Below are 27,652 nucleotides of genomic sequence, written 5' to 3'. Positions count from 1 at the left end.
AAATTTTTGATCTGTTACAATCGTACCCTGTTACAATTGACCCCACTCTCCCATACTGTCTATCGTCTCGAGAATGCCTAATTAACTGAGTGAGACGAAATATATTGATATATGTCTCTTTCGCCTTTCTAGAAGAAATTCGATTATACTTCTCAAATCACCCCCGTTTTGCTGAAAGAAGTAGGAAGCGCGCAGTGGACAGAGCGAGTTTTTGGGTACCATTTATAGTTATATAACAAAGCTTTTGTTGAAAAAATTATCCGAGGTAATATCTTTTCAAAAGGAAATTTAAATTTTTTCTGAACTAGCTGGAATATTATTTTCTTTTCAAAAAAGAGGTTTCGCTGAAGCAACGCGTTGTTAAGCAGCACTATGGTGGTAGATGAATACATCGCTTCAGAACTGGCTCAATTGCTTAAATAGAACCAGAAATCACTGCATTTTAGGCTGTAAAAGACTGAGAGAAATTAGAATGAAGTTTCTGCATTTGGTGACCAAAAGCAAAAAACAAAAACACTTAACTGTAAACAAATGTTACAACAGATATTCTAACTGCTACATCATCATGACTTTTGTCTTAAAATCTAGTAAAACGAAAATATTTTAGCTTTCGGTATCATTCAAAGCATTAACTCTAGCACCTAAAGACTGTTTTACAGAAAAAACAAAGAAATTTCTTTGAAACTTAACTTTTACATAAATTTTCTTACTGGAACCTTTAAAATTTGATGTGCGTGAATTCACGGTGAATAGCGGTTAATTCGTATTTTTGATATTCTCAAAATAGGATTATCCGTATAATCAGAGAAAATGACAGTCTAGATAAAAACCATTTATAAAATCAACTAAAACAACTTAATTAAATAAAAATTTCAACATTAATTTCGGAGAAATATTAATTTACACATTTCAATTTCCCAAAGTAAACTTTAAATATTTCTAATAAAAATGTTTTTTTTTAACTAAAAACAAATATAACTAATATATTTCATGTTATTTTCTATTTTATTTAGAAAAAGTGACATTGCAGCAGTTCCAGTGGTAACTGATGAAAATCAACCTGCTATTTGTTACACAGTTGGCACACAAATAGGAAAACCTGACACTAGGCCTGAATTTTATCCAACTTATTTCAGTAAATTTATTTCCTATCACAAATTACTTTTTTTTTAATTTTAACTTGTGCTGGTGTTAAAAGAATTGAAATAAGTATTTTATAATAAGTTAAGATGCATACATAACACATGTGGTAAACACATTATTCTTGTATTTAAACAATCTGCATTAAAATTAATTGTTCTCTCAAAATGGGCTTTGCTGTAAATTTTAAGACAATAATTATGAAAAAAATTACAAGTAATAAGAAAAATATAAATGAAAAATTTATGAATTACTGTTTGCATTTGCACTTGTTTGGTAAATTTTTTGGATTTACTTTTTAAATATAGAGTACTTTTTATTAATGTGATTTTAGTTGGTAAGGAGAAGTTAATAAGTCATCAACTACAAATATTGATTTTCTAAAGCAAAATTAGGCTAAAACAATATAAATTTTTGTTGAGTTCACTAACCCTACTTCAATAACTCTTTTTTTAGGCGTGAATCGAAAGTTCAAAATTATTAAAAAGAGAATACTCAGTTCTAAACTCATTAGGGCACACATAATTCAAAACATGTTTATTCGTTCTGTACAATCAAAATTTAAAACTTTTTAAATATGTATCTGGAACATTTAAGTACAAATCAAGTTTTGTTTCTAATTCTCTCTAACTATTTTATCTTAATCACTTGGATTTACTAATATATTTTTTTTCTTCTATTCATTGGTGAACAGTCTATTCTATTCTATTATTATTCTATTCTATTCTATTAATCACTTGTTGCTTCAGTAAATTTTTCAAATCTTTACTTATTAGGCAATGATCTGTGGACCTATATCAGATTATTAAAAATGTCTGTCATGAATATTAATACTTAAACATTAAAAAAAAGAAGAAGCGGTGAATCTTTTAACCACAGTTAAACCAATTTATTGACTTCAAAATTCTTTGATTAATTCTAAGGAGCATTGGATTTTGAAGCACTCCTGAAGCGACGTGACATCACACATCATATTCTCCATTAATTGTTTTTATAATTATTTATTAACTTTAAGTTCGTTTTAACTACAACTTTAATTCCTACTTTTTAGAATTGCTTTTTATTGTTGTTCTATTATTATATATTTTCTTATTCGCATCTTAAATATTTGATGCCGCATTTAAACTAAACGAATTATGTATAAATTGTAAATAAATGTAAATATTAATTATTTAAAGTGTTTATTCTTCAAACCATTCATTACGCTTCACTCCCACTAAATTACATTACTCACAAGGATTCCAATAATACAGATACATTTATACATTTTGATAATCAAATATAGTTATTAATACGCACTTAATTTAAACTTATATTTTCAAAGTGCATGCAGCTCCACAACCATTGCCAAAGATACAACAGCTCATTCGGATAATAATATTTTTTGTAAAATATTACCATTATTATCACTTATTAATAGAATTATCACAGTTTGTCACCATTTATCGTCGTATTTATTTTGACCCAAACTTTTTTTATAAAAAAATTGCTTCAAAATCTGTAAACTATGTCCCTAAAGGCCTGGTTTCTTAGGAAACGTCGGCGTCAGCTTGAAACGAACGTTTACCTCTGATTGGTCAATTTATGAGTTTGACAGCATACGTCATCGAACGCTCAGCTTGAACGACAATTGCCGTCCAAATCAACTGCAGTTGGATTACAACGTGACGTTAACAACAGAAACAATGGCGGACAACAACCAACTACAGAGCATTGAAATCAGCCAAGATTTTAATTTTAACATTAAACATAGCTTCTTTTTCCTCTTCTTCTTCATTTAGCTAAGCTATAATGTGTTTCTTCTTGGACAACCTCATTATTTGTTCTTTAAAGCACTGGTCAACAATCACAAAATCAATACAAATTCAAAATAAATATTTGTTTACGTTATTAACGCATGCGCAATGCGAGATAATGTCTTTGTTGAACCGGCTGCTTACGCTGAGCTAACAAAACGGTATTTTTATGACGTCAAAATTATATAAACTTAACGCTGACGCCCAGTTAAAGGCCTGTTTACACGATTCAAGTTTTACGTTCAAGAAGCGTTCAAGATTGATTGATATTGATGGAAATCTGTTTTCATCGATGTTGTACCGTGTAAACGATTCGTTCAAGATCTTGGATCCACTTCTTGAATGTAGTAGCGCATGTTCTACAAGACATTCAATTTTTTCTTCTCCCAGCCAATCATCTTTTAGAATTTTGTGATGTCATAGGAAAACGTCATGAATAGCGGGAGGTATTTAATTTTTACGCATTCGCCGTTTTTTTTACTTTCTACGGGTCCTGTTCAATCGTTTTAAAAAATTTTCATCTGGTGTGTGCTTTTTCGTAAGTATTTATTTGTATTTTAAATTCATATTTCCTCCCTTAATTCTTACTTTTTTAATAAAAATGCCATTATTTGTACCTAGATATTTATAGAATGGAGTGGACTCAGGATCAAGTTTTTAAATTAATAGAAGAATACCGGGAAAGACCCCAATTATGGAATAGCAAATTCCCGGAGTATTCTGATAAAAATCTGCGCCAAAGGCATCTAGAAGAGTTGTCTTTCCTATTCGAAACTGATATAGAGACCATAAGAAATAAAATTTATGGGTTGAGAACTCAGTATCTTAGTGAACAGAAAAAGGTGTTAGATTCTCTAACAAGTGGAAGTGGTAATAAGTTGAATACTTTAATAATAAGAACTTATAATTTTTGCATAAATTTTTAATTCCGTGGCCTTCTTTTCTTTTAGTCTCTTATACATTTCTATATTTTTTTTCTAAAACCTCCATAAAAAGAATTTAAGTATAAAATATCCATAGTAAAATAAAGAATTGAAAAGTTCATAAATATTGACTGAGATTAAATCTGTCAGAATATTACTGAAAAAATTCATATATAATTAAAATTAGGGAATGTATTAGTATAGTAAGGGATGATAGAAAATCTATTTCGAGTTTCGGTATATGCGTGTATCTCTACCATTTGATGCCCTGGTCAGTAAGAAAACAATTAATATGAGCTTCTATATTTATTAATAAACTTAACAATGAAACAAATAATAATTAGACTGAAACAAAACAAAAATATATAAGAAATAGGAGCTTTCAAGAAATGCTCCTTCAGGCATGAGTGCATCGAGAACAACTGACAAAAAAAAATATAATTTGATTGGCGACGAATTGACGCCGCCAAAAAGAATTAATTCGTAACAAGGGATGTATGATTCATTTTATTGATGATGTCAATATCTGTAAATCTAGATTCTTTCAAGGGAGAAGAGTGGGACAAAGTCCCCCTCAACTTTTGAGAGAGAAATTATCCCTTTTTTGGTATCTTAAAGAAATTTGCAGAGTTAGTGCTACTCCATAAAACCTATATCATATGAAGATTGTTTATTATTGTCACTTTTTGTTTAAAAATACTTCATTTTAAATCTTAAGTACACTTTTATTATAATTTCAATAACTCAATGAAATTAAGTAATTTCGAAAAATGGTTTTGGTATTATGGTATATATTTATAGGTCAAGTTAACCTAGGTTCTACAAGTTTTATTTAAAATGAAATAAGTGACTACGGGATCAGATACTTCCAATTCCTTCATCAAGGCATAGTATGCCCCACAGGCTTTCCTCCTTTCGGGAGTTTTCCAGTCTTTTATCCAAGTTGATCTCTTTTTGTTTTTTTGTTTCAAAAGAGAAACCGCCGATAAAGTTAAAATTGACGAAGACAAAACAATAACATCATCAACATCCATGGTTCAAAAGCTTCGCTTTGGCCAAAAACTCAAAACTGCAATCTCTGTGCTGTCACTGTCAACAAAACGAAACGAAAAATAAACAGTCACGCATGCGCAGGTTTATACCTCTGGACAATCAGCGAGATTGCAGATCTTTTATCGTGTCAACGATTCATACGAGTTCTTGAAGCAGAAATATCAACTCAAGATCTCGAACGGTCTTGAATGGATATTCTTGAATCGTGTAAACAGGCCTTAAGACGCTTCTCCTAAGATACCAGGCCTTGAGCTAACAAACCAATATTTTGTTGGCTTCAGGGTAACGTCAACTTAACGCTGACGCCCAGATAAGGCGCTTGTCCTAAGAAACCAGGCCTTAAGAAAAACTTTTATTATCAGTATTCAGTGCGATTTGCGATTAAAACTAGAAATGCATAAACTATATAAGAAAAAGTAGCCATAATTTTTTTTTTTTAATTTTTTTTTTTCACCTGAAGAAAAATATTGGAAGAAAACATTATTTTTTCCATTACTTTTTTTTTTACTTCATTACATACTTTTCAGGATAAAAGCATTTTTTTTTCTTATCTAAATACAGGGTTCAAAGCACATGCTTATTTCACGTTGATTTTTTTTTCAGTCACGCTTGGGCAAGTCAAGCTTGTCTGCCATTGGCCTTTTGTGAATTAAGTGGCGAATGTGCCTTTCGTTTGACAAGAGAGCATCTGAAGGGGGCGAATACGTCTTAGCTCAGAACCTCACATACAGGTGGCAGCACCAGTCATTTGTGAGGCCACTTCCTTAATTTAGACATACATCTGAAGGGAAAGGAAATTTTCTCCAGATTTTTGTACCCATAGTAGGGGATAGTGGGGTCAATTGTAACAGGGTACGATTGTAACAGAGCAAAAATTTCGAGTTTTGGGTTCTAGATTTGGTTCCTAGGTGGCGCACAAGGTGTATTTAATAAGCCTACATGTACACCCCTGCTGGCAACCATTTTTATGTACTTTCGAAAGAGTTACATCACAAAAGATATTTTCACGCTACGCAAGTACTTTTTTTGGTATTAGAATATTATATTGCAACAAAGTAATTTTGTTTAAACAAATAAAAATTATTAACCGAATATGTAAGTGGACACCTTAATTAACATTTCAATAAAAAAAATTAGCTTTGTTAATTAATTAGCATTTTTTTTAAACAAATGAAGCTGAAATGGCGTCTTGGGGACGATTGTAACAATAAGTAAAGGGACGATTGTTACAACTGAAAATAAAAAATCTTATGTTTACAAACCATTACTTATCTCTTTAAGAACCACCAATAGTTTCCAATATCATTTATATTATGTTGCATGTGCATTATTTTATTTGTCACCTTTCACAGCATAAATTTAAATTTTTAACCCCTTAAAGTTAAAAGTTTAACCCTTTAGGTCTCTGCTCAATATTATTCTTACTCCTAAAATATCACTACTATTTTGGTCAATAAAAAATATATCACAACTATAATAATATGTATAATTAACTATGTTTTAGTTGAATTTATGAACTGTTACAATTGACCCCGTAAGTGGGGACAATTGTAACAAGTGCACGACTGTCAAAAATTGTTAATAATTAATATAATAACATTTAAAATAAGGTATTTATTTTTTTTCTAGTAGAGGATAGTCTACTTTAGTCGTCTGTCAATTAATACTAATAATATATTGGATTTTTTGTAAGTTAAAATTAGTTAAGTAAAAAATTTTACAATTGACCCCACTCTCCCCACTGCTTAGCGACCGACCACAGTACCTTCATTTTCACAGTGCAATGCATGTACTCGGTACTTATCACATACTATAGCTTAATAAAATTTAAAATAAATCGATTTTAAACATTATACAGCTCAACTTGTCTCCTATTTTAATTTCTGTAAACTTGGCATGATTTTATGGTTCAACATGCTCCAAATTTTCTATGGTGGATATTCCTCCGTAATTTAGCAATGCTCAAATATAAGTTGTAATTTGATTGTTGCTTTATAGTGATGTAATTTCTGATGTATAAACATTTAGATTACCAGTTTGTTTTGAATACCTTACAAGAAGAATACTTCTATCTTGATGATTCCGTTTTAATATATGTCGAAGTTCATGATAGCAAACAGGTGGCAAATCCGTTAAGAGACGGAATCGCTCTTCGAGGAGGAACTAAATATAGAGCTTTGGTGTCAATGGTAAGTATATTGGACTAAACACCAGTAATATTTCAAATATAATCATTTTCAATTACAAAACATGCGCTAACATTTCTTGTAGCTGTAATAATGGAATAATATAATTACTATAATGATATAAAATAATAATGGAAAAAAGGGACATCTCATTTCATGGCTGCGTAATTAGGCAGAAATTTGGCTATTAGTTATGCTTTATAAGCTCACATTTAAATGCGTGTATATTATTAGGCAGACACGTAAGTTATTTAAACAAAATTAAATTATTGCAGATTACACTTTGTTTGAGGTGTATTAGCTAATGCGATTTGGGAGTCAATTAGCAGAATCATTTGAGATATAATTGAAAATGTGATTTACTGTTCTAAAAATACAATTCTAAAAATATACTAATTTAAAATCCGCTTTTAAAATGCACCCAAAATAAATTTTCATCCTTCAAAACGAAAAGCCAATCTCGGTCTGTTCTAAAATAGTATGAAAAGAAAATAAACATATTACGTGACGTTTTTGATATTAACGAAGGGATTGTATTGTTTTCTGCAATGTTTATCTTGCTTTAATCCACATCGCTACATCTTATTCTTAAGAGTCCTGACATGATGTGTTTCGTTAATCTCATTAAAATACAATATTATGTTTACAATTCCCCACCACTAGAAATTATAAATTATTGAACGAAAAATATGTACCTCACAAGTTAAACTATAGTTTAAAGTGCTCTGATTTTTGTATGTAAATTAAAAACTATGACATAAAGATTTTTTTTTGTGACATTTTCTAAAAGTGGTGATCAAAATATAAACCAGAATTACATGACCAGGATAAGATAGACCAAATAAGACAAAAATAACAAAGACCAAATGTTCAACTTTAAGACTAAAATAACTTTCAAACTCGAGGAAACAGGTAGTCTTAAACTGTAAAATACTACAAAAATGAATTTAAGTGGAAAAGTAAATATTCATAAGACCTTTAAATGACATAAAGGTTATAAAAATTAACAGTATACTTGTTTTAGGATATAGTAGCATACCTTCCAACTCTCCCGGATTTTGCGGGAGATTTTATTTTCATATTTAAAGTGGTAGTAAATATATACTATTTTTTCTTTTATAAATTTAATTTTTAAATGATTTTGATCACCACTATTCTTTCAAAAATTAAGCTTATATATTAATATGCGTTACTATCATGGTTGTCAACTTCATTTTTTTCAAATACAACGTATTTGTTTGCTTAAAATTGAACTTTTAATTCCATTTTAATACCACTGGGAAACATGATAATGGAAGGGATTAAAAGTTGGCAGGTCTGTAGTAGTTAAACAAAAATAAAAACATTCATGTTTGAACTACTTTTTTTCAAATCATAACAAGGTTTCAAGAAGAAAAAGAAACGAATAACTTTTCATATCAGTAATAAGAGAGAATATTGTTTTTAATAGTAAGTTGTCGAGAAAGGAGGTCAGGGGGAATGATAGATATGTGGTCAACATGATGTGCATTCTTTTGAAGTGCCTGATATGATTTTAGAAATAGCTGTTTAACTTTTCTTTTGTTTTGAGGGAGATAACTTAGCTGATGGTTGCCCATACATTGCTTTAAAAAACCAATACTTGAAATCGCAGTATAATATTTTCATTTAATCATCAGAAAAATGTGTTTACTTAAAAACAATTGCCGTAATAGTGGAAGGCCAGTATATTTTTTAAATTGTTATAAGCATTCATTTTTTGTATTTTATCGTAAGATTTTTACCGTGTCTTAGTAGTAATAACAAATTTTTTCAAACAATCTTTTGGTTCAATAAAATGTAACATTGAAAAACGAAAAAAATAAATAAATATATAAATGAATAAAAATACATTAAATTTATGTTATGCGAAGCAAAGTCAGAAATGTTCTTCTTCACTATGTCTAAATTTAAAATAAGGTTGAATTTAACTTAGATTATTACTCTCTTTCTATATCTTCCGTCAGAGCCGTGGTGGCTCAGGGGATAGAGCATTCGCTTTCCAATGACGTGATCCGGGTTCGAATCCCAGTGACAACTGGTCTATACGAATCCCCATCCGGCTTACACCGACCACAGAGCTGACGTGAAATATCCTCGGATCATGGTAGACGGATCATGGGTTAGAGTCACTTTGCTGTCATGCTAACCGTTGGATGTTCTGGTGGTTTTCCTCTCCATGTAACGCAAATGCGGGTTACTTTCATTGAAAAGTCCTTCACGAAGTCAAATTTATCCCAATACTTGATCCAGGGGTTCCCTTGTCTTCTGGATCGGGTTCAAAATTGCAAGGCTACGGCATTGACATTTATAGAGCATTTATAGAACCCAAAAAAATGGGTTGACGGTTTTAGAAATAATAAAATATAAAGTATAAAATAAAAATCAATTTGATATACATCAATTGGTAGACTCGTTAATTGATAATTTAGAAAATGAAGTAAATAAGCATTGATACGCTTATTTTTAGACTGAAGCTCTAAGACTTCCCAGACCTTATGACACTAACTGTCAAGATTATATAAGCTTATGGAGAAGAAATGGTGGTTATGGACCTCTAAATAGACATGTAAGTAGAGATAGAACTAGAATTCTTGTAAAAACATAATTTTCTATATTTTATGTTTTAATTAAATTTATTATGCATTGTTTTTTGATATAAAACATAGTATGCCCGAGAAAGTGTTTTTATAATTATAAGAGAAGGCTTTGAGTCCCTGTAATTGAAATATGTTTCGTTTATGCTCCGGTTTTGCCTGTAATTGAAGCAATATATCTTTAGTCCTAACAAATAGACAATTTCCAAACAATTCATTACTATTTGAAAGCATTGTTTTCAACTTTGGCACGCATTAGAATCATAAGACTTAATGGTGATGCTTTTGTATTCAGAGCAAAATAGTGCCACTTATGTAGATTCTAAAGCGATTGACTATGTGAAATGATTGAATGATATTGACCTCATAGTTTTGCATATTAATAAATTTAAGTCCTGTCATCTAGGTTTCCATTAATTTTATACTTCAAAAATTTATTTATTAGTTTATTTCTCTTTTTGTGATTAATGATTTAATGACACTTCGGGCATTTACAGGAATGCGTTGAACAATGTAAGTTACTCAAAGTCAGAGCTGAAAGAAGATGCGTAGACCAACATGTTAACTATCCTCATTACGAAAGGCTTTGTACTGCAGGTAAGTTATAAAATTCATTGTTCAAAATTCTAATTACAAAACATGCAAATTTAAAACACTGGAGGTACGTTTCTTTATTTCAGTGGCGCCATCTATCGACAAGAATACTGTTTTTTGCTAGACATACGTTACAGGCCATTTAAATTTTGTCCTAAACCTAACCAGAGAACAATGAGTCTCTATTCATTGCCCCCAGAGGTGTTGATTTGTTATGAAAACTAGGAGGACTTTGTGACCCTGACCTATTTAAATGTCTTGAGCAGATATCTACTTCTGAATTCTTACTGCTATGTTGAATGAGCCGTTCAGTCAACAATGTAGAATTCAAAAATTCTACATGTTTTATTTACCTTTAACTTTTTAAATTTCTTTTATTTTTGGTAAACTTTATTATTTTTACTTGTAAGAGTTCAGTTTTTTTAGGTATTTAATTTAATTTAAATTTTAGACTAATAACTTTTTCTTTTTAAAAATTTATTTAACTGTTTCTTTGAATAATAGTGAACAAGTTTGTTTTTTTTAAAACATTTGTTCAGGTGGCAGCATCAATAATGACTTACTTTCAGTTTATTCAGTTTAAGTTTTTTTTTCTGCTGATTTAATTTATTTCTATTAATTTTTTTTAAGCTTTGTTAAATTGTTAAATTAATGAGATTTTTCACCAATATGCAAGCTATTTTTATTTTTTGATTATGGTTAAAACAATGATATTATTTTTCGAAAATTATTTCTCTTTGAGAGTTACGAAGTGTTGGCATTGGTGTTTTTGTTGAAATATGTATAAAAAGGAGTGCATGCTGTGGGCTAGAGATTCCCCTTGCCTGATTGCTAAACAACTGTACGTCGGAGCTCTCTTCGTTGTCGGCGTCTTCACGTGTGGATAGAAAAGCGATGTGGAAGCCGATTGATAGCGTGCCATGTGGGCACAGTATGTGTAATTCGCCATGTGTGGGAATAACGATGCCCAAGACCGTGTAACCAACCTGAAATACCATCCTGTCCGTGCCAGGAGGCACGTGGTATGATTGATTTCGCTTTTAATATTCCATAGAAATTCAGTTAACATGAACTATGAACAATTAATTTCCATCTCATATTTAACTAAATTATAAAGTCACCTTATTGTGTAATTACCAATGGCCAACCATTTGCATTTAATCATCTCTAAAAGAAATTTATACTTATAATATGTCAGCCTAAATTTTATTTACCATGCAATTTCAATCAACAATAAATGTCTTTATTCTTTCTTAATGCTTTGAGTCACTTTTTGATAAAATATTGGTTTTCCTTTTTTCCATTGTATTTAAACATGTTTTAGGTAATGAGGAGGGGGGGTAGTATTTTCTTTTCAGCATGTGTATTTTAAAGCTTTAGGTAAGTGATTTTTTTTTATAAATAAATCTTTTTTTTTGGCTCGAACCTTTTGGCAAATTTAGGTTAATTTTTTTTTTTCTTTTCTTTTGTGTACTAATGTTAATTTTGTTAAAACTATACGATCTTTATGTTTTTTAGTTGTTTTCGGCCTAAACTCTAACTAATTGTACCAAAATTTTTACTCACGGTACAACAAGTATTGGATTGACAGATTTTTGTTTCCAATTTTCTTTTGTTATTTATTTATTTATTTACTTATCATTTTTTTTAATTTTTTTTCCTTTTTTTTTTACATTTACATAGAGTATCATCTCTGAGGTGAGGCATTTAAATTTTCCTTGTATATACATATTGTTTAGGCCAAAGATTATTTACATAAACACTGAGAAAAAAGTTCAAGCAAATGAATTTTCATGCTGATTAAAAAAATTTAAAAAAATAAAGTTAAAAAAAAACTAGAATTTAGGTAAATAAATCAAAACTTTTAGTATTTAAATCATTTACTTTTAATTTTTCTTTTCATTATATTAATGGTTTATCAGAAACTCTTGTCTGCAAAATTAAAATCGATATTACCACACCTTCATACCATGCCATATTACCATACCATGTACCATACCTACCATATTACCATACCTATAGATATATATACACCCTTGTGCAAATTAATTGAAACAAACTTTTTTTTTCGTGTTTTTTAAAGAAAATGTTTTGGGGTTGTTTTGGTTACAGTAGGGTTGGACCTTTGCAGCCTATTGACGGTATGATGCGTTCTGAGCAGTACATTACTATTCTGGGTAAAAAAGTTGTTCCAGAGTTGAAGAAACGATACCCTGATGGAACAGGGATTTTTCAACAGGATTTAGCTTCTTGCCATACGTCCAAAATTGTCAAGAAATTCATGTCTGAGAATCAAATTGAGACATTGGAATGGCTAGGGAACTCTCCGGATATCAACCCAATTGAGAATCTCTGGGCCATATGCAAGAATCGCCTATTAAATATGGACTGTACAACTATGGAGAAGCTGATCACGGCGTTAATTCATGTGTGGTACAAGGACACAAATATTATAAATGACTGTAAAAAATTAGTGGAATCCATGCCGAATCGTGTCCAAATGTTAATAAAGTGTCGTGGAGATCATATTATGTACTAAAAATTTTTGAGTTTGTATAAATTTAAATAAAATAGCATTTTATCTTACTTTTCTGAATTTATTGAGTTTGTTTCAATTAATTTGCACAAGGGTGTATATACATATAAATATAACGTGAAGAATAAATTTAAGAGTGAAGAAAGACTCCTATGCCAAACTCTGAAGCATCACGATAAAATAACCAACTTTTCTTTAGAATATACCAATATTTTAGAATTTATTTGGTAATTTTAAGTGCTTGATGTTAGTATGTTTTAGGAAAAAGAATGACAATAAAGCTTATAACACGTTGACCGTGCTATCGTATATTGAAAATGACGAGTTCCTTTTTTTAAAAAAAATGCTTGATATTAGTTCAATGATGGTTTATATTTTCCTTTCCACAATTCCTTTCTCATTTAAAATAGGGAAATAAGGGACATATATTATGTTTTCAAATATGTAGTTAAAGTATTATAAATATATACTGGTTGGTAGAACGTTGGACTCGTCTGTTTGTGAGAACGGATGTTTTAATCCCGCCAGCCGAAAAATCCCGTGTATTTAGTGTTGTCAGGTACATGTTAAATCTGTAGGGGTCACTAAGTACTCCAAGTTCCAATAACAAAACAATACATCTAGGGATACTGAATTGGAGATTGAGCTGTCTCGTGTTTCGATCAAAATTACGATCTGTGGATAAATGAATGAATGTATAAATGAGTCCGCCCTATAAAACGGTCTATGACGTGTATGTCCGGCTGAATTCGTACACATGGCAAAAGATTGCACCACTGAAAAACAAATAACGCTCCCACTGCCTTAAATTTGCTTTATTTCCCAAGCAGGATTGCTGAAATGTAGGCAATAAAAACAACAACAACAAATACATACACAATTGTCATAGATCAATATCTGTTGTATATTTTAGGCGATTTTCATGGAGATACCGTCATGTGGGGCTACTTTGTGCATGATTTCACAGTTTTTGAACTTTGACACGTAAAAAAACTGTGTTAATTCAAACTTTAATAAAATTTATCGATATTATATTTTTAACTGGACTCAGACGAGTGAATTTGATCAATATTGGCATTATTTGTATGTATATTTATAAATAATAAATAAAAACATACCTTGCACAAAGTAGCCCCCAAGTGGGGCTACTTTGTGCAGCAATAGGAATTCAGTTTAATAATCATGTTTTTAGTAAAATATTAATATAAAATTGTTAAAAAAGTTAATTGTTGACATTTTTAATAACAAAAACATCATGATGTGTAAAGATATTAGTTTGAAAATAATTTTCAGCGTTAAAAAAACATTTTTTATAAGGAATTTTTTCTTAAAAAGAATGTTTATTTCAAAGCATTTGAGTTTAAACAAAAGGAAACCATATACATTTTTGAACATTGAAATGGATGAAATTTCAAAAATAATAATTATTACATATTCATTAACATTTATAATATTGATAAATTTGAACATAACATGCTTGAATGAACATGACAGAACTTGCTCTTCAGTTTCTGTCAAAATCATCTGTCATCCTATAAAATAAATTTTTATGTGTTAAATCGTTTGATTAATTCATTAGAAAAATTTCGTAGAAGAGAAATAATAGTTTACCAGCACGTTTCACGTTTTTCTTGTGAATTTTATTAGAGAAAGTATTTCTGTGGATTTTGTACTTCCGAGAAGCTTTTGCAATCGACATACCACCAGCAACTGCTTACAAACATTGTTGCAGCTCTTCTAAAGTGTAATCACGGTAGTTTCTCGTTCCAGGTATTTTTTATAACGTCTGACAATTTTTCTGGCGAAAAAAAAAATGAATGAAACTTTGCACAAAGTAGCCCCACAGTGCACTTTTTTTCATTTTCCGTTTATTTGCTATTAATTTTCAAATTTTTTTTTAACTCTAACATGATATAATTGTTTATTATTATATAAATAAAAAATTTTGCACCTACGACAATTGTTTTATCAACGTCTTTGCATTTCACAGCTTAAGTTTCCACGCACACTTTTCGACGTCCGACGTTCTCGGAAAGCTTTTGAAATGGGATAAACAAAATACACTCTGAGATTGTTTTAAAATTCGAAAATTTTTTTGTAGTAATAGAGGAGACTTCTTTCTTCAAATTCCACACATTTTTAACGTGAAAAAAACATAATACTGAATAGCAACACTTGAAAAGTGCCAAATTCGAATTTGCACAAAGTAGCCTCACATGACGGTAGTGAGATTTATTTACTTATTCACATAACTGAATTTTTTTAACAAAATGCAAGGAAGGGTACGTCAGTTATCTTATTTTTAAATATAATTTTTTGGCTGAGCTTAAATGATAATAAATGTTATACTTCTTAGGTGGAATATCAATAAACGACAAAATTATCGACAGTTGTACGATGGAATGTTCGCCGGCTTGTTAGTAAGTATATTTATTAGTCTTACCTAATGTATCTGCATAAAAAAAATTTTTAGCATGTTTTGCTTGACGTATTTTTTGGACTTAAAATTTTTTATTTAGAGCCGAAAAATATTGCTTCGTGTACATCTATAGACTTGCAAATTAATTGGACTGAAGAGTGTTTGTTTTTAATAAAATAACCTTTTTCTTTAAAAAAAATTTGAACGAATTTTATGATTTATAACTTATTATTTCCTTTTCGAAACTATTTAAAGGATAGCTATTTTCCATGTCATGATGAAGAAATGAACTATTAAAATTGCTGTTTTTTCCTAAATAACGCTTTTTTAATAACTATTTTTTTCTTAAATAACGCTAAGCACAGTTGTTAGTTGTGTAAATAGCTTTCTTTAAATATAGCTTTCTTTCTTAAACTATTATTATTATTATAGCTATTTATGATTTAATAATTCTTCTCAAAAATAATTTGTCTTAATATTTTATGTCTATTTTATGATATCTATTAGTTGGACTGAAGAGTGTTTGCTTTTAATAAAATAACCTTATTTATTTATTTATTTATTTATTTTTTAAGAATTTTGAACGAATTTCATGATTCATAACTTATTATTTCCTTTTAGAAACTATTTAAAGGATAACTATTTTCCATGTCATGATGAAGAAATGAACTATTAAAATTGCTGTTTTTTGCTAAATAACGCTTTTTTCTCTAAGTACTGTTGTTAGTTGTGTAAATAGATATAGCTTTCTCTAAACATAGCTTTCTTTCTTAAACTATTATTATTATAATAATTATTTACGATTTAATAATTCTTTTCAAAAATATTTTGTCTTAATATTGTTCTGTCTATGTTATGATATCTATTGTACTCAGAACTAATGCTTTATTTTTGATCATTTACATGCCAATGTTTCGAAAATGGAGCATGGACTTCATTAATTAAATTCCGAATAATATTATTTTCCATCAGACGTGCAAATTTAAATTATGAAGTTTTTTTTTTAAATTTAGTTTGCTTCTACTACAATTACCTTTGTAGAGTTATTCACCTTCTCTTTTGTCTTCTTAACGTAATTTTTAAATTTTATTTTATTATTCATCAAATTTAATGAATCGGAAATAATTATTCAATAATTTAATATCTTAATCATGGTTATTTTTAGTGAATCTTCCTATGAAGTTAAATACGTAGAAGTGGGAAAGCAGAATCTCAAAGTAAGCATTCCTTGAATTTTATGGATTGTTATATTCAAAACGGAATTTCGTTTTATATTATAGGAGAATATTCACTCGAGAATACAAGCTACGTAAATTAGATTAAATATATATTTAAAGTTATTATAAATAATATATAAATAGTAAATATATAAAGATTTTATATAAAAAAAAACATGTGAAAAAAAATATGAAGAAAACAGCAGAAGTACAAAATATCACAAAATTTTGTACTTCTTTGAGCAATGCTCTTACTAATGTTTAATTTTTTTTATTATGCTTGGTAGATTTGAAAAGATTTTTTTCTTTTTTGTTTCGTTTTAACCTAATGAAATTGTCATGACAATACACATTTATTGTTATTATTTAATTCTGAAATGTTTTTATATCATGCATAGCCTTACTAACCTGAAATAATCATTATCATTAGTTAATTTGTAAAATACATTTTGTAAGCTTAATTAAATCAAGACGGAACAGTCTTAAAGACCTTTTTTAATAGTTTTAGCGATTTTCGGATATATATCATTTTTCTTCAAAATTGTGTCAGCAAAAAATTACATTATATTCTTAATTATTTAAAATAAGATTGTGTTTGCTCAAAGAATTTAACAAGCTATAGTAAGCTTAGCAAATTCCCGTTTGATATTGAATCTCTTAATAATACTTTTAGAATGACTTTTAAAATCAGTGGATTCGGTATAACTATTAAAATGTCCTATTTAAAATATATATATTTCTAAAACTATACATTATTAATTAAAACCTTAAACATGTACTTGAAACTTTATGTGAGACTTAAAGTATTGCATTCGCTTATAGTAAGTTTTCTTTTCAGTGTCCTTCAAAAAATGAAGGTTGTATGTAAGTATATCAATAACTCAATTTCTAAAATTTCATCAAATTGTCTTATTAATACGCTAATGATAACTATGCAGTCTGCAATGCCCAGCACAACTTGCTGAATTATCGACATCGGGAAAGAAGTTGCAAAAATTAAATGCAAATTAACCCTAACAACAATAATTCTTTTTCTTCTTCTAAATTCTCTTTTTATAACATGTTTTCAGACAGGAATAACACCGTAACTGAAACACGTAGACAAAAATAACACTATCAAAAGTCACAAATTTGCAGCTTATGGATGAATAGTAGATGCAGAGTAATGTAGAGTAAATGTAGAGCCTTATAAATTCTGTACCCATCCCGGAAGACAAGCGAAAAATCAGAACAAACTTGTCTTCATAGATGAATTTTGAGTGAAACTAATCCACATTTATAGTGAATGAGAAATAAATAAATACGAAAAATACCACTATCTTCTCCAAAAATTATTAATGCGAAGAATAATTATTCCACCTAATATGAGTTCTTTCTCATTTTATTCACACAGAAACTCCTGTTTCATTTTTAGTCAATTCTTGAATATATTTGAAGAATAAAACTTGCACATTTGTGTTTTCATAACTTGATGTTTCTGTTTTGAATAACTTTAAACTGAGTCATGAAATGGATCCTGTTTCGTTCAAAACTTTCTTAGTGTTTGCTAGTACAGTATTGTCTTAGCTCATGAGCAATAATCTTAGCATTATTAACGCTATAAATAACATGTTCTTCAACTAGCACTTAGTAAAAGTAAAAAATCTAGCTACAGCCCGTTGGAGGCTTGTTCTCGGAGTTTGAGGCTTCACTAACTTCAAGTAACTAAAAGGGTCAGCACTGTTTGCTAAATACACAATGCCAACCAATTACCTATCCAGGAGCTCCTTCCTAAACAAGCTAGTACAAATTGGTGCAAAACTGGATAAGATTCAGGCTATCTCTGTGGATTGAACTTCTTATTTTACAGAGTGCCTTAATACTGGGTTATCATGGATTATCTGTGCCATACCTCCTGCTAAAATATAGTTCAGTTGAGATTCGAAATAGAGTATTTAATATGCATACCCATATAATTTCATCTACTAAATTCAGTTTATTATTTTGCAAACTGGATAAACTTGACATAAATTATATAAAAATAAATATTCATATGCAAATTATAAAATATGCAGTGTATCTTAAGTTAGCCAGTGTATCTTAAGCTGCCTTTCATATACACGAAAAAGTTAAATTTCTTAATTGCATTTAAGTGATTTTTTGATTATTAATTATTTTAAAGTGTAAATATTTTTTTATGTACTAGGTTGCAAAATATTGATTTAACTTTCTCATTCCAAAAATTCAAAGTAAAAAGGACCATGTATCATCCTGAGATACAGGTAAGTTACTCAAAAATGCTAAAAGCGTTTCCTTATTTTCCACTTATGAATGTAAAAGAATAGAGGCTGATTATGAAATAACTTTGTCTATATATGAACCTTTAAGAAAAATACCGCTTGAGTGAACGGAATAAAATTTTGTACATACATGACCAAGAATGATATCAAAAATGACTGGGTAGCTCTTACGATTACAGTTACAGTGTCAACATTTTGATCGAAACGTAATCATTGCATTAAAAAACCTGAAAAGGGGTTGGAACGATATTCTTAGCACATGAAATTGTGACACCTAGCTTGTTTTAAGTATCACGAATTTCGAAAAAGGTTTTTATCGAACTCTGTTTTTCTTAGGTCACGAAAAATGGTGACGCTTAGCAAAAGTTTAGTGTCACAGTTTTGTGTAGGTTTTTTAATGCAAGCATTAAGTTTTTCAATTAGCCTAGGTCATGATCATACCACCAATATATATATATATATATATATATATATATATATATATATATATATATATATATATATATATATATATATATATATATATATATATATATATATATATATATATATATATATATATATATATATATATATATATATATATATATATTATATATATATATATATATATATATTGAGGGGAATTAATTATCCAGTATGTCAGCCTTACGTTTGGAGGGTTAATGATTGATTCAACAGAAAACAAAAGTTAGGGAACAGATCAGAAAAGCTGAAGTAGAATTATAAAAAGTTGTGATTATGTTGTTATATTTTTTTTTGATTAACGTATTGAAGGAAGTGATGAATAATGCGTAAAACAAATCACAGAATATACAAGAATGGACTATATTTATAAAACAAATATCCCTAACTTTCGAGTAAAAAAAAATTTACAATTAAAAAAAGATGTTACCATCTCATACCTGCACACCATGAGGTTGTCAACGATAAAAAAAAAGTTTATGTATTTTCAAATGAATCTTAATAAAAAATAAAAAAAAACTTTATTGTCTAAAATATCTTTCTCGTTTCAATAATACAATAAAATTTATGCAATAAAATTCTAAAATTTCTTTATTATACACACCATGTGTGAGAGATACACTTCAGATCAAATTACGGTAAAATGTAATGGCATTTTGAATAAAAACAAATAAAATTCCTTTTTATCGTAAAATTCTATACCATAATTTTATAGGAATATGTATTAAATTACAGTAATTCAATGATTTTACAATAAATATCAGTGTGGAAATGTCGATATATAAAATATTTTGCCCTGTAAAATTTTACGGCAAAAATGAATTTTGCGGAAAAAAAGTACAGGCATCTTGAGTTTTGGTAAATTTCACTTTAATTTGGTCCTGAACTGTACTTCATCAAGAATCGCATGAAAAATTTTCTACTTTAAGAAAATTTATTACGATTGTTTAGTATAGTCATAAGTATTTCCTTATTAGCCTTTTTTTAGAAATTTGTAAAAAAAATTTTTCGTTTTGCAGGGATCTGAAATGCTCTCTTCAATGCTGAATTGTTTGGTGATGTGGCTAGGAATGAGTTTAATAGCAGTTTTGGATATAGTCGAAATGATCATAAAACTTATTTATCATTTCTTCACGTGTCTTACAAGGAAGTGTTGTTAGGCTTCTTTTATGTGCGAAACGAAATATAATGTATTATTTTGTTTATACCATGGAAATGTAGATAATACCGTTTCATAACTCTGAATGTATCTTAATTATAAAAATAAGGATTTCTGCTTGATAAATGAAAATTACTCTTCTTAAATTAATTGTTTTACATCTTAGAGAAAACTGCAAAACATGTATTTTCATAAACCTTTAAATATACACTAAATTCAAAGGTGATAAATTAGTTTAATAGATCCGGAGAAACAAACATTTCAAAATCGAACTTTTTAAAACGAAAGAAAATTTCTTCTGTTCATCGGTATGTAAATGAAAAATTAATTTCCTTTTTTTGTTTTACCACAAAGGAAAGTTTTGGTTTATACAACCGAAACTACAGTTCGTCCATTACTGCATCTTTATTTGGTATTTATTCAAATATAACACAGAACAACATAATACAATGCGTGACAAAAATTTAAAAATACAACTTTTTAAGAATAAAGAATATTTATCAGTTTCTGAACGAAAAATTAAAAAAAAAATAATTTTTTGTTTAAACAATCTGGGAGGGTTTTTTTTTCCTTCATAGAATTGAAACTACAATATGCCCATTTCTATATCTTTATTTGAGATTTATTCAAACATAACACAAAAGTATGCCCTAGTCTCTTTCGAATAGTTTCTTTTAGTTCGTAATTATTTTACCGGTTTGATGTAACGTTAATAAATAGAGGGAATATGGTATACAGTTTTATTTTTAAAAAAAATAACATACTTAAAAATTTCAAAAGAGAAGAAATGATCATTTTCCTTTTAAGATAAAAAATTCATTTGTCTCAATTTTGAAGGTCGGAAGACAATAAAACTTGCTACGTTAATACTTACTACAATAAAACTTGCTACAGACCATAAGAAAAACAAATATTATAAGAAAAACAAATCTGCAGTAAAAATACGCTGTTAAAATAAATTATGAGAATTAGCATATTTCATCGAATTTCGTGAAAAGAACTGAACTGAATGCACAACCACTCCTTCTAAACAAAAATGCAAATCTTGTACATCAAATACGCAAACGTCATGTGTGTGTAGGCGGAGCCAGTAGAGAAACAGGATTTTTATAAGTGCGCTTATGTTTATAAGCATTTCGTTCGTTAGTACACTTCGGAGAACTTCTTGGTGTTATTTTGCAGCAATATGTCAAATTCAAATTGAGCAAAATATATCAATACAATAGTGTGAAGGGCACTCAAAAAAATTTAAACGAATATAGAACACATGAAGTAAAAAATATATATGAATAAAAACATATCAAACTAAAAAAACAGAAATTACAGAAAAAAACACGAAATGAAATTTTTAAAGCGAGTAGTGAATTCAAATGAACTTACACGTACCGCAATCTTTCTAGAAGGATTTAAAATATTATCGTAATAACATTGCCAGATTACAAATACATATATATATATATATATATATATATATATATATATATATATATATATATATATATATATATATATATATATATATATATATATATATATATATATATATATATATATATATATATATATATATATATATATATATATATATATATATATATATATATATATATATATATATATAAAATAAATAAATACAAGAAAACACTAAGAAAGTTAAGAAAAACAATAAGTAACATTTATTGCGCTTAAGCTGCAAGTAAACAGCACTCATTAGATAAGTTCAAAATGAAGAATAAAACAAAGAAAAATTATAGACATATGAAAAAGAGGGGGTGGGAAATAATAAGTAAAAAAAAAAAAGAAAAAAAAAAAAAAGAAAAAAAATGAAATATTAATTAAAAAACCGGAAAAAAAGCCGGAAAAAAAAAGATATAATCTTTTCTTCAGCCCACACGATTATATCCGCAAAACAGAGTGCTTTCTGATATTGTATCAATAAAGCCAAAGCAAAATATATTAATACAATAGTGTGAGGAGCACTCAAAAAAAAAAATTTTTTATAAAATAACTACATAAAAATAGATCATTAGATCATAAAAAGTAAATATAACATGTAAAAACAGATAATAAAATAAAAGAAAAAGAAAAAATAAAAGAAAAAACATTAAAAAGGGGGGACTATAAAGCGAGTAGCAAAATCATAACAACTTACATGGACAGTTATTTTTCAAGAATGATTTAAAAATGTTTTCGCAGAAAGATTGCCAGATTACAAAATATGAAAACAAAAGAGCAAATTGAGTGTAACAAAAGGGTTCTAAAGTGTCGTTCTTACTGCACCGCTGAAGTGATTTGTTATTCTGAGTTTTGATTTGTTAGTTACCAAGGATGGGCCCGAAATGGATGTGCACAAGGTAATATTATACTGGATAATTTTAAAAATTGATCATAAATAGTTTTAGAAGATAGATGTTTATTTAAGAAAAAATATAAAATAGAAAAGAGAAACATAAATTGCCTGCTTTGCAAATAATTTTAGCCGCGGATTTGCACGATATGGATTAGCACATAGAAAAATTATTTAAATTATCAAAGAAAAATTTTTAATAGATAATTTTTAACACGGATTTGCCCGAAATGGATTTGCACATGGAATTGTATAAATTAATAAAGAAATTTTTAGCAGACAATTTATCCACGGATTTGCCCGAAATGGATTTGCACATGGAAAAACTGTATAGATTAACAAGGGAAATTATTTAGCAAAGGAATTTTTAGTAAATAATTCTAACCACGGATTTGCCCGAAATGGATTTGCACATGGAAAGATTAACAAAGAAAAAATTTTAGTACATAATTATAGCCATATATATACATAATTATATTCCCCTTTCTAAACTAAAAGATGTCCTTTTGAATTATTACCATGATTTTAAAAATATCCTTTGTTGCGATTTTGATTATTGGGAAATTCTGATTAATTTTTGTCTTTTTAGTAATTATCTTTACAATGGAAGGGATATCTTTCTTCAAATTAATGGAATACCACAGGGATCTAATTATTTATCTCTCTTAGCTAACTTATTTTTGCATTATTATGAAAAAAATTTTACTCTGAGTATTAAATTTGTTTTTAGATATATTGATGACTTAATTATCTTTAATTTCCAAGATTTTACTGTTTTATTGAGTGATATATACCCTGAGGAATTAATCTTACTTCGTAATCATGATGATAATATTAATTTCAATTTTTTGGATTTGGGTATTATGAAAGTTGAAAATATCTGCTTTGTTGATTTATACGATAAAAGAAATGATTTTAATTTTAATATTAATAAACTAGTTACTTGGAATTCTAATGTTTCTAGGAGCATCTATTTAAATACCACTTTTAATGAAATGAACAGAATTAAAAGAATATGTAGTAATATTTATTTATCCAAAATACAAATCGATAAACTCTTTCAAAATCTGATAAAAAACAATGGATACCCAACTAATGTAATAAAATTTTATATAAAATCATTGAATTAATCGTATATTTTGGTGGATATATTTTCTAAACATTTTTTTTGTTAATTTTTATGATTTTCCCATGTGCAAATCCATTTCAGGCCAAAATTCATTGCCAAAATTATTTACTAAATAATTTCTTTGTTAATTTATGTAATTTTTCCATGTGCAAATCCATTTCGGGCAAATCCGTGGCTATAATTATGTACTAAAATTTTTTCTTTGTTAATCTTTCCATGTGCAAATCCATTTCGGGCAAATCCGTGGTTAGAATTATTTACTAAAAATTCCTTTGCTAAATAATTTCCCTTGTTAATCTATACAGTTTTTCCATGTGCAAATCCATTTCGGGCAAATCCGGGGATAAATTGTCTGCTAAAAATTTCTTTATTAATTTATACAATTCCAGGTGCAAATCCATTTCGGGCAATTCCGTGGTTAAAATTATCTGCTAAAATTTTTTCTTTGTTAATTTTTCCATGTGCAAATTCATTTCGGGCAAATCCGTGTTAAAAATTATCTATTAAAAATTTTTCTTTGATAATTTAAATAATTTTTCTATGTGCTAATCCATATCGTGCAAATCCGCGGCTAAAATTATTTGCAAAGCAGGCAATTTATGTTTCTCTTTTCTATTTTATATTTTTTCTTAAATAAACATCTATCTTCTAAAACTATTTATGATCAATTTTTAAAATTATCCAGTATAATATTACCTTGTGCACATCCATTTCGGGCCCATCCTTGGTAACTAACAAATCAAAACTCAGAATAACAAATCACTTCAGCGGTGCAGTAAGAACGACACTTTAGAACCCTTTTGTTACACTCAATTTGCGCTTTTGTTTTCATATTTTGTAATCTGGCAATCTTTCTGCGAAAACATTTTTAAATCATTCTTGAAAAATAATTGTCCATGTAAGTTGTTATGATTTTGCTACTCGCTTTATAGTCCCCCCTTTTTAATGTTTTTTCTTTTATTTTTTCTTTTTATTTTATTTTATTATCTGTTTTTACATGTTATATTTACTTTTTATGATCTATTTTTATGTAGTTATTTTATAAAAAAAAATTTTTTTTGAGTGCTCCTCACACTATTGTATTAATATATTTTGCTTTGGCTTTATTGATACAATATCAGAAAGCACTCTGTTTTGCGGATATAATCGTGTGGGCTGAAGAAAAGATTATATCTTTTTTTTTCCGGCTTTTTTCCGGTTTTTTAATTAACATTTCACTTTTTTTTTCTTTTTTTTTTTACTTATTATTTCCCACCCCCTCTTTTTCATATGTCTATAATTTTTCTTTGTTTTATTCTTCATTTTTTGAAAATAAATATTTAAGTAATAAATTTGTCCATTTCAGTATGGTTTTATGCATTTTTTCAGAGTTTGAGTACGAAGAGCAAAATAAATAAATAAATGCCTAATAATATTTGGCAACCTTAATTATCTATTTAAAATGAATTATTTTACAAAACAATAACCTTTTACAAGTTATATGATTTAGTTAAATAAAAACCAAAAATTCAAATACAAGAACTGAATGATCAACCATAGTCAACGAATAATTAATAACCCAGAAGCAGAAAAATAAAAATAGAAAAACCTATAACGAAAAATTACTAAGAAAATAAGAACCTTGCCTCAGATAATCATTATTTTAATTTCTAAAGAAGGAAACATTTACTTGGCACCAAATCTGAGGGGTTGGCTCCAGACTTCCCGATCGAGAATTTCCAGAAATGCTTGAATTTTGCGAGTATTTTGAAGCCTGGCATTATCATGTTAAAACCCTTACTCAGCTTACAAGTTTGAACACAATAAACGAATAATTGATTGTGCATCCAAGCGATGCCATTTTTCTAGACGTCTCTTCATTTCAGTAGTTCTGATGCGCCTTAAACACTCACTATTCACACAGCAGCAGTCAGACAACTAGAGCCACCTGCTGCTGCTCTGGACAAATAATTCATCCCACAATATGCAATAAAATCTATTGAATATGATTTTTCTTATGATTGTATGCGCACAAAAATATCCTAAGTCTTTGCCATCGCGTACAGAGAAAAAACAATTCTAGTAAAATTGACGTAATGCATGGTAATGACATTTCTGGTAGAATAAAACCGTAATTCTGGTTTTAAAAACTAAAATATGGTATTAAAGCTTTAAGTAATTTTTTATTCATATGGTGCCATTTTTTTAAAAATTCTGTTTTTCAAACTATAGTTCTGATTACCTTACATTTAGCAAAAAATCTAAAACTCAGAACTAAATTTAACCTAATAAATGGTTTTTATGCCATGCTCTAAATCATCATGATAAAATTATAAAATTTTACTAAATTCACCAAATTTGATTCCATATTATAAAAATTATATTTTTATTGTTTATTTTGCCAAAATTATTGCCAGAGATTTGGTAAAAAATACAACTTGGTGTTCCCATAGAACCAGAAACACTATAAATTTTACCGAAGTTTGGTAGATTTGACCATTTAAATTTTCTTAGTATATTGAACTGAAACTAAATAATTCACTTAAATTTAGTATAAAAAACCAGGTTGCTACTTACATCGTCATACACACTTATTGTTTTTTTTTAATAAGAATCCATTGTTTTGAATTATAAATTGTTGAAATAAAGTTAGAAACAGTTGGAATAATTGAAGATTGTATCACCGCCATTTGAATGACTGGCTCATCTTTGTTCTTAGACTTGCTATCCAAATAACAGCAGTTAAATATTTAGAACCATGTGTCGCCAGTCCAGAGAAATAATTTGTTTCACAATAATTATTGAATATGAGTCTATTTTTAAGGATACATCCTCACAAATATCTTAAATATTTGCAATTATATGTTAGACATGAACTAAATTTCATTACTTTTGAATTCAGTAAGAAAATGTGAGTTATTTAGACCTTTATACTTCCTCCTACTTTTCTTCAGGAAAAATTCACTGTTTTGAATTATAAATATTTTTAAAAAATGGCGTCAACTGCCATTTTTCAAACATTTATAAATTTTATACTATTGTAGAAGTTAAGTTTACTAGAAGAAATTAAAAAGTAACGCTTCTCGAAAATACCAAATATTAAGACAACGAATATAACATATTTTATACTTTAAAATTAAGATATTTTGATTGAAATAATTCAAGAAATAAAACTCAATTCTCGTTTAGTTTTATTTTACAATTAAAACACTAATTTTTCTATCAATAAAACAAACAAAATATTATTTAGGTAACAAAACATCTGTTTATAGTAATCAAGCCTTTAAATTAGAAATAATAATAACACGCAAAATCTAAAGTTTACTAAAGGAAATTAAAAATTAAAGCTTCTCAAAAATACTATATATTTAAACAATGAATATGATATATGTTGCTTTAAAATTAAGATATTTTAATTGAAATAATATAAAAAATAAAATTCAACTCTTGTTTAGTTTTATTTTACAATTAAAACACTGATTTTTCTATCAATAAAGCAAACAAAATATTATTTAAGTAACAAAACATCTGTTTATAGTAATCAAACCTTTAAATTAAAAATAATAATAATAACACAAAAAGATATGTTTAACCTGTCAATGATGCTTTAATTAGTTACTGTTCTCATCTGTTATCTTCTCGTTCATTCAGAATCTTCTAATTTAATAACTTCATATTGTAAAATATTTTCAATAAGTCAATAATCTATAATGAACAAAGGCTTTCTTTTTCTCGCGTCTTCTCAATTACTCAGAGTCGTGTAATTCAATACCATTATATGTCAAAAGAATTTCAATACGTCAATAAATCTATAT

The 27,652-nt window shown here is 28.2% G+C and overlaps 1 protein-coding gene and 1 long non-coding RNA gene across 2 annotated transcripts in view; both read left to right on the top strand.

Moving 5' to 3' along the window:
- LOC139426487 (uncharacterized) overlaps nt 1-20,502 on the top strand; it is a 38,005-nt gene extending 17,503 nt beyond the window's left edge. Inside the window, exons 6-14 of the mRNA XM_087162764.1 lie at nt 1,014-1,135; nt 6,941-7,101; nt 9,587-9,685; nt 10,211-10,310; nt 15,200-15,263; nt 16,428-16,479; nt 17,318-17,343; nt 18,665-18,740; nt 20,243-20,502. Coding sequence (XP_087018890.1) covers nt 1,014-1,135; nt 6,941-7,101; nt 9,587-9,685; nt 10,211-10,310; nt 15,200-15,263; nt 16,428-16,479; nt 17,318-17,343; nt 18,665-18,740; nt 20,243-20,383 — 841 coding nt within the window. The 3' untranslated portion in view covers nt 20,384-20,502. The remainder of the gene's footprint in view (nt 1-1,013; nt 1,136-6,940; nt 7,102-9,586; nt 9,686-10,210; nt 10,311-15,199; nt 15,264-16,427; nt 16,480-17,317; nt 17,344-18,664; nt 18,741-20,242) is intronic.
- Nucleotides 3,397-3,868, top strand: LOC122270137 (uncharacterized). The gene is made up of 2 exons (XR_006225621.3): nt 3,397-3,474; nt 3,558-3,868. It is a non-coding gene; the product is annotated as an uncharacterized LOC122270137 (long non-coding RNA).
- Nucleotides 20,503-27,652: the final 7,150 nt, after the last annotated feature.

Source organism: Parasteatoda tepidariorum, chromosome 5 (genome assembly GCF_982258835.1).
Source record: "Parasteatoda tepidariorum strain Cologne lab strain chromosome 5, Ptep-v5.0, whole genome shotgun sequence".
Classification (NCBI taxonomy): domain Eukaryota; kingdom Metazoa; phylum Arthropoda; class Arachnida; order Araneae; family Theridiidae; genus Parasteatoda; species Parasteatoda tepidariorum.
Note: the sequence above shows the minus strand (reverse complement) of the source record. Positions and strands in the feature narration are given on the sequence as shown.